General features: G+C 53.8%; 2 protein-coding genes across 8 annotated transcripts in view; both read left to right on the top strand.

Moving 5' to 3' along the window:
• RASSF1 (Ras association domain family member 1) overlaps positions 1-8,710 on the top strand; it is a 9,123-nt gene extending 413 nt beyond the window's left edge. Inside the window, exons 2-7 of one of the 7 annotated variants that reach the window (XM_077777070.1) lie at positions 2,052-2,158; positions 6,230-6,334; positions 6,540-6,837; positions 6,965-7,074; positions 7,515-7,631; positions 7,764-8,710. In XM_077777070.1, the coding sequence (XP_077633196.1) occupies positions 2,052-2,158; positions 6,230-6,334; positions 6,540-6,837; positions 6,965-7,074; positions 7,515-7,631; positions 7,764-7,910 (884 nt within the window). In that variant the 3' untranslated portion in view covers positions 7,911-8,710. Of the gene's footprint in view, positions 1-2,051; positions 2,159-2,252; positions 2,869-6,229; positions 6,335-6,539; positions 6,838-6,964; positions 7,081-7,514; positions 7,632-7,763 lie in introns of those variants that run through there. The other 6 variants (XM_077777071.1, XM_077777069.1, XM_077777074.1 and 3 more) reach the window with 6 other exon arrangements.
• On the top strand, positions 8,297-12,329 carry TUSC2 (tumor suppressor 2, mitochondrial calcium regulator). Its single transcript, XM_077777052.1, has 4 exons — positions 8,297-8,359; positions 9,689-9,735; positions 10,807-10,927; positions 11,057-12,329. Exons 1-4 carry the CDS (start codon positions 8,297-8,299, stop codon positions 11,120-11,122), a joined length of 297 nt encoding a protein of 98 aa, XP_077633178.1. The 3' UTR covers positions 11,123-12,329.
• Positions 12,330-14,297: the final 1,968 nt, after the last annotated feature.

Genomic DNA, 14,297 nt, shown 5'->3' with positions numbered 1-14,297 from the left:
TTTATAGCCTTGTCTTATTCCACCTGCATCAGGTGCACAGTTGGGCAGAGGCGGCTGCCTATGACAACGGTGCTGATTTCAAGCTTTTTATCTAATTTTTTAATNATCCGAAGCAGGCTCTGGGCTGACAGCAGAGAGCCGGTCGCCAGGCTGGAACTCACAAACCGTGAGATCATGACCAGAGCTGAAGTCGGAAGCTCAACTGACTAAGCCACCCAGACCTCCTCAAACTCTTTTTCTTTAAAGTGTCTTGGTTCTTCTTGAGAAAGGCTTCGTGCTGACCAATCTTTAAATCCATGTTCCTAGTCCTGCCCTTTCCCAAAGATTCATTCACCACGTCCCTCTCCAAAAACTCTGGCATGAGGGAAATTTACCCACCTATGGGATGGGGACAGGGAAAAAGTACCTTGGGTGGGCCCTCTGCAAGCAGAAATGTTGTTGAGCAATACCTATTACAGGCCCAGTCAGCCTGGTGCTAAAACATGAAACACCACACACCTGCCGTCCTTCTGTCCTCCCAGGAATCAGAGACTAGCAGAGGTTGCTGCCCCGCTGGCTATACACCAACTAGAATCGGGTGGGATTTTACAGCCCTCCAAACCCCTATGCCTGGACCTCAGACATGTTAAATCAATCACTGGGAGTGTATCAGCTATTTAAAAACAAAACAGATCATTCCAATAGGCAGCCTGGGTTGAGCATCACTGCTCAGGCCCATTTAGGGAAGGTGTCCCAGGCCTATGCAGGCACGGAGACCCTCTCATCCAGTACAAGTCTGTCCTGAACACCAGAGTTGTGACAGAATGCCAAGCGTGAGCAAGGGCTGAGAGACTGCAATATTCCCAAGGAGAAATGAAGCGGTCACAGAGATTAAAAAAAAAAAAAAAGACAATTTGGGTGTGTGTCAAAAGGGAGGAATCAAGGGTAAGTTGGGATTTTTTTACTTCAAACTGGGAGAGTAGCGATTTTTGCTGAGATGAGAAACTCGGGGTGGGGGGAGGGGGAGTGGAAGAAGAGTTGTTTTGGCCGTGTTGGGTTGACACAGAGTTTGATCTGAGGAGGGAGATCAGCAGTGGGAGCCTTGGATCTGGAGTGTACACAGAGCAGAACAGTGATCAGGACTGAACTGAACCTCAGACCCGCTGCCCATTAGATCTGGGAGTTGAGACAGAACCAAAGTTGCTGAGCAGGAGCTGCAGAAAAACGGAAGGAAAACCTGAGTAGTGGGAAGCCCAAGGGGAGCACGCATCAAATGATGCTGAGGAGATGAGGATGAAGAAGGGACATGGCATTGACTGTGCACAGGTTGCTGAAGACCCTAACCAGGGCAGTTTCCTGGAGGGAGGGGCAAGCCTTACTGGAATGGTTACAGGAGAAAGTGTAGGTGAGGAATTAAGAGTGTGTGCAGGGGCACCTGGGTGGCTCAGTCGGTTAAGCGTCCAACTTAGGCTCAGGTCATGATCACACGGTTTGTGGGTTTGAGCCCCGCATCAGGTTCTGTGCTGACAGCTCAGAGCCTGGAGCCTGTTTCAGATTCCGTGTGTGTGTGTGTGTGTGTCTCTCTCTCTCTCTCTCTCTCTCTCTCTGCCGCTCCCCCACTCATGCTCTGTCTCTGTCTCAAAAATAAAAAAAAATTTTTTTTAAGTGTGTGCAGACTACTGTTAGTAAGTTTTGGTGTGAGGGGTGTAGAGACAAGTGACAGAGGGGAACAAGAGTTTAAAAATTTTGGTTTTTTCCCTTCAAGTAAATGGGCGGAGGTAAGGGTGACAATGCGGAAGGGAAAAGTTCTGCCCTAGGTGCTAGAGATACAACTGTTTAACAGGCCTGGATCCGTAACTGCCCGAGGCCTTCCCACCAGTTTCCAGACACCTGGGGACCAACACTGGAATCTGAATAGCAGCGCAGTGCGGGGGGAGTAAAGGGACTTAAGGCCAATCATGTAGAGCCTGGCGAGCAACGGCCTTCATCCCGGGGTTTCTCTTCCGTGCCCCGGAAAGTTTCTCTTAACTGGAGCTGGGGCTCCACCGCCTCACAGCCAGGCTTCTCTGCAGATTGCAAGTTCACCTGCCACTACCGTTGCCGCGCGCTCATCTGCCTGGACTGCTGCGGGCCCCGGGACCTGGGCTGGGAACCTGCGCTGGAGCGGGACACCAACGTGGTGAGCGCGGGGCAGGGGGGTGTACGGGAAAGGCGCGAAGATCAGCGGGCCGCATTGCAGGAGATGCCTAGGACCACCCCGCGTTGCATTCAAGGAGTGGTCTAACAGCGGGTTTTCCCGCGACAGAGAGTGACTAATTCTGCGAAGGGGCTTAAAGGGATTCCGGGGAACTGTCTCGGCGCGAACTGCCCGGAATAGCCCAGGCTCCGCGCCCACTCAATTTCCGCACCTTCCCGCATCCGCATCCGGTCTTGAGGCCACGCTGGTGCACATGCGCACACACGCCGACTTGTTCCCCAACTGAGGTGGGGTCTACGAGGCGGAGCTGAGCTGAGCTGCCTGGGCTATGAGGTCATTCCTGGAGGCGTGGCGTGTATGACCCCGCCCTTCGATGTTCCTCCCCCCAATGAGACCAGAGCCAGATCCTGGCTGTCTACGTTTCAGTGTTAACGGTTGCGGCGCGAACCCAGATCCCGGCGCACGCGCACACGCGCCTGGGGCGGTGGTTGGAGGCTACGGGCGCACAGGGTTCGGGGAGCTGGCTGGCGGGCGCGGCGATGGGCGAGGCGGATGCGGGGACGCCTTCTTTCGAGATGACCTGGAGCAGCACTACAAGCAGTGGCTACTGCAGCCAGGAGGACTCGGACTCGGAGCTCGAGCAGTACTTCACGGCGCGTACCTCGCTGGCACGCAGGCCGCGTCGGGACCAGGTGGGGGCCAGGGTTGCGGGTGGCGGGCTGGTGAAGATCGTTGGGACTCTGCCCCTCCCCGCTAAATTGCCGGCTTGAGTTTATGGGCGGGGACTCCATGCCGCCCGGGGCCAGCCCTCCGAGCCTTGTGCGGGGCTCTCAGCGACTTGGTGCCGGGTGCCGAGGCCTTGTTGTCTCTGTCACAGACCGGTTGAACCAGGGGAAGCAGCTACGTGGCTTGGGGTAGACCTGGGACGGGCATTATTCACCTATGACTAAAGCCGACTGCGCAGTCCCGACTAGCACCTCGATTTCCGCGTTGGGACGCCCCCACCTCCTCTCTGGGAGACGGGGGCGGGGTAGGAGGAAGTGGAAGGGGAGGTGTCGTCGCCTGGAACTGGGAAGTGTGTTTAGGAGAGAAAGGCGAAGGAAGTTTCGTGCCTCTCCATTTGCAATACTTGAAGGAGCCAGCTGAGTCCCCACCTCTCTTACCAGTCTGGCCTGTCACCAGCTGCTGGAAAGCGGAGAATTCTGGAGTGGACCTGGCTGGAGTGTTCATTTCGGCAGCACACATACTAAAATTGGTGTGGATCTGGAGGAAGGGCATTTGGTAATGGATGGGAAAGAATCCTAGTTCTGGACTGGACTGTAAGCAAGCAGGAGCATTTTATCCACACGAGGTAGGGCAGGCTAGATTGAAAAACCCCCAGAGGAGGGGTCAAGAGAGATAGGGGTTACAAATCCAGGACTGTAAAATGTACTGGAGCAGCTGTTCCTCTCCAATCCTTCTAGGCGTTCTCATTATCAGAAATCTCTATGTTGTGTGCCATGAGTGTAACTGCCAAACTCAGGTAACTATTCTGGAGTGAGTAAACCTCAGGAGAGCACCCTGGACAGAGTGTCAGGAAGGAAAGATGGGAAGGGTAAAGCCCAGAATACCTAGCAGCACTGGGGTGGAATTCCTTACATGAGCCACAAAAAGAGACCTGCGGGTGATTCTTTAGATGAAAATTGTATACTCCTTAGATTAAATTTTACTCAAAAGTGCAGCCCAGATTTGGGTGCAAGGTTTGTGTGTGGATCCTGTCACTCAGGCTTGAGGCATTTTTCATTGTGGAGTAGTGAGAAAACCACAAGACATCAATTGCAAAGGAGGCTGGGGAGTCCCAAATTATATGTAAAATAAAAAGCATCACTAGGGACAGTGGCAGCATAGAGGATGGGTCACTGTAGTGCAGGAGAAGGAAAGTTCCATGGTCCTGCTGTGCACACTTCTGGGATGGCTGTTAGAATCCTCCAGCCCCTCAGTGACTCAGTTGGTTGAGCTAGGACTCTTGATTTCCACTCAGGTTGTGATCATGATCCCAGGGTTGTGGGATCAATCCACATGGGGGTCCACAGTGGGCATGAAGCCAGCTTAAAATTCTCTGTCTTCTCTCCCTCTGTCCCTCTCCCCTATTCTCTCTTTCTCTCTCTCAAAAAGAATCCTCCCATGAGAAGCTTTGGAAATGGGAAAAGAAACTTTTCTTCCTGTAGAATCCTGGTAGGACAGTGCAGTGCCTACAGTCCAACTCCCTTGTTTTATGAGTAAAGATATTCAAGGAGGCTGGGGGAAAAAATACTAAGGGAGGTTCACTTGGAAAGGGGAAGGGGCTAGAACATAGGTCACTGCACCCCCGTCCAGGGCTTCTGGATAACCGGGGAAGGGAAGAGGAAGGAACGAGTGTTCTTATCCTCAGGCTGGAGCTCAGAGCCGTCACAAGCAAGGGAAATAAGTTGGTGCCATCTATGTGCCCACTGTTCTATAAACAGAATTCTCTTCTTGCCCTGGTATTGAAGTCTGCTCAGCTTTCCTCCTGCCCTTAGCAGCCTCCTATCTGGATACTCCTTCCTATTGGGTCACTCCTTCCTGTCCCAAGCCCTCTCCTTGGGCCTGAACAAACACATCCACCCTTTATTCCCAGGCTCTAGCCTTCATTTTGCCCCCCAGATCTCCCTTTTCCCAGGGCCCACACCATTTGTTCTTTACCAGTAGTCTTAGAGGGTTTCTTCTTGTCTCCTATAAGATTTCAGTTAGAGTTTTCCCTTCTTAGTGCTATCCTCCATCCAGGAGATGTTTTGAAACTTGGGGGAGCAAATAGACTTCAGTTCCCACCCCTCCCCCAATACCTTTTTCCTGTGAGGCCCCAGCCTCAGTCCTCCGTGCCACATACTTACTGGTAGGTTCTAGGTAAAGAGCATACTGCTAAAAAGCTGTTCTAGGTGAAGAGCACCCTACCTTCTCATCTGTCCACACTATTTGTCCCCATCAGATGGTTTAAGCTTAGGGGCTCCAAGGCAGCAGTCAGGGAGAAGCCTGCCTCTCCTGGGCTCAGAGCTGGGTACAAGGTTATTCTGCAGGAGACCAGCTGTAAGAACTCCCCTGGGACAAAGCATTGGTCAGCAGTAATCTCAGCTGTGTCCGTGAGACTTTCATTCCAACCAGGACCTGACGTCAACAGGAAGTAAGGCTGATGCAATGGAACCAGGGAGTTTGGTAGAAAAAGTTAATTCAGAGCTCTGGCTGCCCTGGTTTATACTCCACCCTTCTGACAAGAATCCAGCCCTGGAGGAGTGGGGGAAGGGCTGAGTGGTAGAGCTAAAAATCTTTGGGCTAAACCTCCAGATAGGAGGGAGTAGGTGCAAAAGCCTACCTGCTTGGCACTTGTGGGACAGGCTTTACCAGGAGGCAGATTGGAGCCTGGCCTGAAGCTGCCTTTTGTGCGGCTTGGGTCACGATCAAATCACAGTGGTTTCCTCACTATGTGTGAGACATGCAGGGCTGGCCCCAAGTCCCACCAGGGGGTGTTAACATTGTAGAAGTTGCCCTTACCCCCTGGCTGGGCTCCTGGTATGCACCAGTCCCCATACCGCTCGCCCTGTGGTCATGGCCCTTTGCCAGGGCAAAGTGGTCTCCTTTCTCCAGGACACCCTTGACCCTACCCAACTAGGGTGCTGGAATCAAGCTGTGCAGTTGAAAGATGGTTTTACTGTCAACGAGAATCCCACATCTTTTCCTAGCCCCTGTCCTTTTAGCTTCAGTTGTCTTGGTTTTAAGGTATTCTCAGGGCCTCACTCAGTGCTGAAGAGTCCCCAGGTAGGTGGCATAAAGAAGCCACATGACTCCACCTTTGCTGTGTCCATCCATAGCATGCAAAACCAGGAGCAGTGATGGGTTCTTCTCATCAGGACTCAAGCTTTGTAGTCCGTTTTCAAAGGCTGCCCCGGAGGCTGTTTTTCAAAGCAGCCAATCTGGATTCACCTCCCTGTGAATGTCTGTGACATGCACTGCAGTGGGATGGGTTCTTTTAGGGCCCTATGTCCACCCTGGCCCATCTTTCAGGACGAGCCTGTGGAGTGGGAGACCCCTGACCTTTCTCAGGCTGAGACTGAGCAGAAGATCAAGGAGTACAATAGCCAGATCAACAGCAACCTCTTCATGAGCCTGGTGAGTTGACAGCCAGGGAAGGGGATGCCAGGAGAGGCAGGAATCCAGCTGTGTGCCTGATTCTCAAAGGGTCACAGCTAAGATATTCTTGGGTGGGCCTAAGCAGTGATTTATTCGCACCCAGCCTAGCCCCAAGTGGACTGGCGGTGTTCGTATCTGTTCCATCTCACCTGGAACCTAGCCATGTTCGGTTTCTCCTCTTCAGAACAAGGATGGCTCCTACACAGGCTTCATCAAGGTTCAACTGAAGCTGGTGCGCCCTGTCTCGGTGCCCTCTAGCAAGAAGCCACCCTCCTTGCAGGATGCCCAGCGGGGCCCAGGACGGGGCACAGCTGTGAGGCGCCGCACCTCCTTCTACCTGCCCAAGGATGCCGTCAAGCACCTGCATGTGTTGTCACGCACACGGGCACGCGAGGTCATTGAGGCCCTACTGCGCAAGTTCTTAGTGGTGGATGACCCTCGCAAGTTTGCACTCTTTGAGCGGGCTGAGCGCCATGGCCAAGGTGGGCTTCCCACCCCACCCCACTGTATGAAACTATACATTCATGCATTCATGCATCATGTGTGAGGGGGTGAGTGGGCTGGGCCTGACTCTAATCAAATACTCTTTTCTCCCTGCCTGGCCCTCAGTGTACCTCCGGAAGCTGTCAGATGATGAGCAACCCCTGCGGCTGCGGCTCCTTGCAGGGCCCAGCGAGAAGGCCCTAAGCTTTGTCCTCAAGGAGAATGACTCTGGGGAGGTAAATGTGAGTACACAGCCCTCTTTAGTTTCTTGGTTGTCACTGGGTAGGGCTAGTGGGTTGCAGCAGCAGTAAGGTTCGAAGGAGGAATAGGGATGGAGAGAAAGCCCTACAAAGCCTCTCCAGGAGTATGTGAGCCTTGTAGCTAAACTGAAGCCTTCTAGGCCACTCAAGCCAAGGTCATGGGCCTGTCCCAAGAGGCCAGATAGAATTGTCTTGGTGGTCTGCTCTTCTCTGTTTTGGAAAGTCCTCGGGAGATGCAGGAATCCATGATAGTATGGTGATCCTAAATGAGATCAAAGCCACACAGATGGGCCCAGGATGTCATGGAGGCTCCCTGTTCAGGCATTAGGACTTTTTACCTGGAAGCTTTCTGGCTCTAAAGTATTGGGTCTGGGTAGTAGTGTTAGAGTCAGAGTGTGGGCGTGACCTGTCCACAGGTACCTGGGGAACATCTGATTTGGTTGCCTGTCTTCGAGGTGTCTTCAGCTGCCCTACTTTGTGGGACCCATCTTCTATACAGATCATTGTCAAGATTCTTAGCAGAGACCATTCAGGCAAGAACCTAACATTAGAAAGCCCCATCCTAGCTGTGTGATGTGATTGCTGCTCTTCTCCGGGGAGGGCCTGCTGATTTGGCCATGCCTGCTGCATCCTGTGTCTCCCCCCCCGCCCCACCCCCCCTGCAGTGGGATGCCTTTAGCATGCCTGAGCTACACAACTTCCTGCGCATCCTGCAGCGGGAGGAAGAGGAACACCTCCGCCAAATCCTGCAAAAGTACTCCTATTGCCGTCAGAAGATCCAGGAAGCCTTGCACGCCTGTCCCCTGGGGTGACCTCTTGTACCCCTGGGTGAAAGGAGGAGAGTAGGCAGTGCCAAGGGCGTGCCGTGTGAGTGTGACAGGGCCCATGTGGCCTGAAGAATGAGTGTGCATGGAGGCCCTCTCTGACTGGGGGAATGAGCCCAGAGAACAGCAAAGGAGCTGGCCCCCTGTGTCCACCCACAGAGCATGGCTCTGCATTCTTCTGCCCTTTGTGCAGTGGGCCATGGTGGGCCAGGGTTGCCCTGGGAAGCTGCTCCAGGCTTGCAGCAGGGATAGAGCAGACAGAAGTCTCCTTACTTCGTGTCTCAGATACTAGAATCTTGGAGACCCTACAAACAGAATAGGGTCATGTTTTCAGGGATGAAATCTATGGGCCTTCATCTATGGGGAAAAGTCGTATGTTTTGGGTCTTGGATGGGGTGTCAGGACAGCCGTATTGGAGCCAAAGGCAGGTGTTCAAGGTAAGGCAGGCATCAGGAAAGAGCCTAAGTTTCCCTCTACAGTGGCCTCTGTCTCATACACACTGGGGTCAGGAAATGCTGGCTCATGGTGCAGCAACAGTGCCTCAGTACCTCCTCCAAGGAGGATGTCCCTAGGCCAGGGTCTGTATGAGTGTGGGCACTGGTCCAGGTCCGTGCCTTCTTTGCCAGAGCGAGGGTCTTTCCCTCAGTTATTTTTGATGATGTGTGCGAATGTATGTAATATTTGTGGCCTCAGCTGCATGCCTCCTGTGGGGAAGGGGGTGGGGGTGACAGTCATCATCAGGGCCTGGGGCCTGAGAAAAGTGGCTGAATAAAGATTTAAGAATTCTGCTTTCGAACTCTTTATTATGGGCCCTCAACTGCAGTTGCCCCTCACGCCACTGGCTGCCAAGCGTGATGGACAGGCTCACAGAGCACCTTTTCAAAGTCACCATGTGACCGATTTGTGAAGGGTGTGGGGTACGAATATTTACTGTCATCACTCACCACCCAGGGGCTCAGGTTGTGGTAAAGGCAAGAATATAAGCTAGAATTTAAGGAACCCACACGCCTCCCAACAAACAAGCGCGCGCCTGCTGGGAGCGTTTTCACCCAAGTATTTACTGAGCTACTGCTGTGGACCAAACACTGCTCACTGTGCTGAAGGCCCAGCTGTTAATTCTTGCCTTCGTGGAACATTCCTTCTAGTGGGTTTGGAAAGAACACTGAATTAGAAGTTCTTCAGACCTAGACGTAGCCATACATTTGGCTAATTTTCTTTAGGTTTGGTTTCTTCTCCAAATGCGACACTGATCACAGAAACGGTGTGGGAATAAAATGAAGCCAGCCAGATAGGCAATGCGCAGCCTGGCCTGGGACAGTCCTTAAAGCGCTGGTTGCGGGGAAGCTGGTGGTTGGGCAGTCCCACTGGACCCGACCTCTAGGGGTCAGGAACGTCGGACGCTATACAGGCAAAAACCAGGAGGACCCAGCTTCCACATCGCTGGGTGGGAGCTGTCCCTGCTGGAGAGACCGTAGCCTGTAGGAACCTGACGTCTCGCGGAGCCTGCTGGGATGCCTAGCTTCTGAGAGCGGCTATTGGTCCCGCCCTGCGGACCGACGAAAGAAATAGCCAATCAGAGGAGGCGGAGGGCGGGGCGTGCGGAAGCGGAAGTGAGGTTTCCGTGGAGACAGGGGAGCCTGCGGAAGGCGGCGGCGGAAGCACCTGCGAGTGGAGGCCGAGGCAGGGTATGGTGGTGCCGACGGCCCTGTGAGAGCGAAGCGGCCGCAGGGCTCGCCATGCGCCGGCGGCCCTGACATGGGCGCCAGTGGCTCCAANGCCGAGTCGTGCCCCCCTTCGTATTCACACGCCGCGGGTAAGGGCGCGGGTTCCGCCCCGGGGAGGACAGGCGGGCGGCGGGGCGCCCCGCGGAGAGCTCCCGCTGAAGCCAGGAGGAGTCCCATGTTTCGGGTCCCCGTGGGAGCAAGGGGTGGGGAATGCAGGGCAATCGACTCCTGGCGACCTGGCTGCTCTGAAGGTCTCCCTAGGGTAAGAGGGCCTCTGTACTGTTAAGCTGAGATAGGGCCTCCCTGAGACTAGAAGCTTTCTTTTCATCCCTTCCGGCCCAACCTGCAAGTTGAAGGCTCCTAGGCTCTCTCTTCCCCAGTTCTCAGGGAAGACTAACCTTCTGATTTGGCTGTTTCCGTTACCTACCGTGGTGATATTGGACCTCTGAGGGTAGTAGCCAGGAAAGTAGGACTGGGTCCTAGTGTTGAGAATGGAGCCTGGGAAAAAAGGCCCTCACCCAGGTATGTTCTTCAAATCTAGAGCACTGACCTTCCCTTTCTTTTCCATGGGTCCAGACAGGAGCTCTAGATTGGCCTGGCCCTGATGGGTCCAGGTAAATGGTACTCAGGTGATGCTGGAGATTTGGCTGTAGATACTAGGGAGACCCAACAGCGGTAGTTTGGCTAGACCAGCCACCTGGGGGTGGGTGGGGAGGATTCAAACTTTTTCCCTTTAGGCTCCCACTTAGCTCAGGTATCTGCCATCTTAGGTTGGCCGAGGGCCAGTAGTATCTTCTGGAGTGAGACACCCGCCCAGGCTGTCATGCTTCGCCCACCCTGGGTGAAGGCAACGGCTTGATGTTGGAATGGCTACTTTTGTTGAAAAAAACCAGTGATGAGAACTGGCCTTGGCTGCCTTGACAATGTGCTCTGATGTGATTTCTCTTCCTGAGGCCTGACAGAGGAGCACTGGCTACCTCTCTTGCTTCTAGTAGACCCTATACCCTAAACAAGGGATTTTTCGGGCATATTAACCTCTCTTCCTCCCATCAACGTTGCTCCTCCCCATTTGGAGGTGGGCACACTTCCTTGTAGTCTGGTCATTTGCCATGACTGGGTTTGGGGCTTCAGCCCACCCTGTTCCCTCTCTCTCTACACAGCTCCATGTTCTATGATGAGGATGGGGATCTGGCTCATGAGTTCTACGAGGAGACAATCGTCACCAAGAATGGGCAGAAGCGGGCCAAGCTGAGACGGGTACATAAGAACCTGATTCCTCAGGTGAGAGGCTGGGGCAGTGGTCCTTGAGCCATGTTGAGTGTGTGAAGGTAGACCGAGATGGGCTTTGCTGTCATGGTGGGAGCTCTTGAGGGAGGAGCTGACCCTCACTAGCCTCTGTTTCCATGGCAGGGCATCGTGAAGCTGGATCCTCCCCGCATCCACGTGGATTTTCCTGTGATCCTCTATGAGGTGTGAGCCTGGGGAGTGGCAGGCATAAGCACTCCCTACCCCAGCAAGACACCCCCAGGCTTAAGGTGTGGCTTCCATTAAGGAACCTAAGCTGGGGCCACAACCCTGAATAAACTGCATTGGCCCGGAACCTTCAGCTGTGAGCGAGGCAGTCCTGCAATATTGGTCGGGTGTTGGTTTGTATGTGGACAAGAGGTGGCTGGCGGCTGGTGAGGGCTAATGGCAGAGTTACCAGCCCATCTTCCCCAGCAATCCCTACAAGGAGCATGGCAGGGCATATGCTGGTCAGGAATGCCTGGTTCCTGCACCCTTGCCTGGCCTGCTTTCTTCCAAGCTTGCCTAGGGCCCAGCCCTGCTAGGGGCTACAGCACTTTACAAGCAAGGTCTGCCTTCTTCCAGCCCCTGGGCTGCAGGAGCTGTATGCAAGCGGGAACTTCCTTTCCCTCATTTCCCTTACCCCCTTGTTGGAGCATTTCAGCCGTTTGCTACCTCGATTCCTCCTGTGTTGGACAGAGGCTGGGGGCAGTGCAAGCCTGATTCTTCCTGTCTGCCTGCTCATCTGTTCCCCCTCCCAGACGGATGGACAGTTTGCCAGCTGTTAATAGGAGATGGGACTGGTGTAGGAGGATTCTCCCTCCACCCAGGGCTGGGCTGATCCCTACCCACTGCAACTACTTGTTGCCCCCACCCCACCCCCAATTGAGACAGCCTAAGACGGGATCAGGAAGGGCTATGGATGCCTGTGCCTATGGGGAGTTGTACCAACCCACCTACTTTGTCTAATCCTCCTTGCCTTTGTACCAGCCCTACACACACACCCCTGCCATTGGGAGACCATCCGCCACCCATTGGTGAGGGACAGCACCCAAGGGCTGGTGCCAATAGCTATAAGGAGCCCACTACCCCTTTCCCTAAGTATACCTATCCCTCAGGATCAGTCAAGGGAAGGTACTGGAGCCCCTGTAGGAACAGAAAGGAGAGATCAACCATAAAGGAATACTTAAAATGTGAAAGGTTGTAAATAGTCTAGTCCATGATGTTGGGGCAGAGTCTGATTTCTACATTGAAATGATTTTTTTTTAGTTCCTTACTGTGCAAGCTCTGTGCTTTTAAGAGTGTGGGAAATGGCTTGGGAAGGGTGGCCCCTAATCTAAGAAGACTGTTGTGTTATTTGTTTAGTTTCAATAAAATTATTTGTAGACCCTGTATACAAGAGTGGTAACTGCTGTGACATCCAGTGTCTAGACCACCACCTGGGCTCTGTGGGTAGTCTGGGGCCACTGGTGGCCCCCATCTTTATCATTAAGGCTCAAAGTAAGCCCGAGCCCAGCCTGTGGCCACCCCAGCTGTGACCAGCAGGTGGCAGCGTATTCACACAGACTTCACTGTAGACCCCTCAGAAAGGACAGACACTCATCTATTGTGTTTAATAGGTAGAGACCTCTGGAATTGTAAGGCTTCTGGGTGCTTCACTAGGGATTGGCCCTACCTGCTTGACCTGAGGTGACAGCGTAACCCCAGGTAGTTCTGGAATAGCCGTCCTGCCCCCAGCAGTACGAAATGACCCCACATGAGGTCATAGCATGAGCTATCTTATGTCCACCCATCTTAGGTGGACAGTAGTCCGATGGGTGCTACCATGCCTTTGACCTGTACTGACAGACTGTAGCCCAAACCTACCTGCTTCCTCCCAGGCCTACCTGTAGATACCACCAAGAGAGTGGGCTTGGGGCTTCTGTTCCCACAGGCAGAACTCTGCCACTTGGTACTTTCTCTGTTCCCTGCTGACCCTGTGTTCTCATCTGCAGCTACCCCCTGTGGAGATTCAGTCTGTACTTCTCAGGCCCTGCTATAAGGCTGGTTCTCTGCTAGGTTTAGCCCTTGGCTGTCAGCCCAACTTCCAGCTAGGGAGGAGAGAGATCAGGGACACAGGCTTCTGGGTCTGGGGAGTTGGGCTGCCGGTCTTTTGGAGGCTTAAACTTGTCAAGTCTGGAGCAGGATCATCCCATGCAGCCTGAACTTTGTAATTCTTCTTTGCGTACTTTCCCACTTTTCCTGATAAGATGCCAGACATAAGGCCCTCTCATCCTCCATTGTCCCCCTTATTGCTTGAGGGCCAGGATTCTGCCATGCCAGATGGCATCCCATCACCCATCACCACTGTCCCAGTGTGGGGGAACTCCCTGTGTTGGGCCTGCCCCAGCTGACCCCAAAGCTAGAAACAATGGGGGTCAGGGCAGTGCTTCCCCACTCCCTTCCACTGGGCTGTGCTCACTTCCTTCCTGCTGGCTGCCTGAGGAAGTGTCCCTGCCCTGGGACAGTCTGGTTTGGCCTTTGTTTCCCTAGGGGCCTCCACCATTGCAGCCTCCAAGGCTTGTGTCCCTTGTGGAGCCAGCACAATGGTACAGGGACACACCCTCCCCTGCCCTGTCATGGACTCCTTGGTCCTCGGGCAGATTCCAGGGTGTGTACCCAATTCCCCCAGTTGCCCAGGCTGGGGCAACCTTACACAGGCTTACACAGCCTTACCTTACAAGAGAGGCCCAGGCATCAGGGAGGTGGGCCAGTAGGGTGAGTGGGGGTAGGCTCAGGGTGATTTGAAGGTATGCAGACTTGTCCACCCCTCAGAAACAGGTCTGCTGGGGCTGCTGCAGCCCTCCCTGCGGCTACAGCCCCGTAATTGGGCACCCCCTTCCCATGGAAACACAGCTCTTTTCTCACCCCAGTTATAAGAGCTCCCTACTCTGCAGTGTCTCAGTGAAGTCCACCCAGGAATATCCTCCAGCAGGAAAGCACTCTGTAGACCCTTTCCAGTCCCTGTCCCTCCCCCCATCTTGTACAGTCACACACATCAACATGTCCACTCTGTCACACTTGGGAGACTTCCGCTCTCAGCGGAAAAAAATTGACTCAGCTCTTGGAAGTTCCCCCAAGCCCCCTGAGGTCTGGTTGCCTTCTTCACCACCTGCTTTGGGGAACCATCAGCCAAGCATCTGCCAAATAGTTTGACTCCCCAAAACACCACCACTGGGGCCCCTCCATCCACAGGCTACTGGATTTGAGGATGTGCCTCAACCCCAAAGGAAGGTTGGGGAGAAGTGCTTTCAAGAGTTAGAAAGGGTGGAGGCTGTCAACCTGAGCCAGGTCCCACAGCCTTCCTGTCACCTAGTGCAGTTCATTG

The sequence above is a fragment of the Crocuta crocuta genome, unplaced genomic scaffold, assembly GCF_008692635.1.
Source record: "Crocuta crocuta isolate KB4526 unplaced genomic scaffold, BGI_CrCroc_1.0 scaffold77, whole genome shotgun sequence".
Classification (NCBI taxonomy): Eukaryota; Metazoa; Chordata; class Mammalia; order Carnivora; family Hyaenidae; genus Crocuta; species Crocuta crocuta.
The sequence above is the reverse complement of the archived record's forward strand: the minus strand, read 5'-3'. Positions and strand labels throughout refer to the sequence as shown.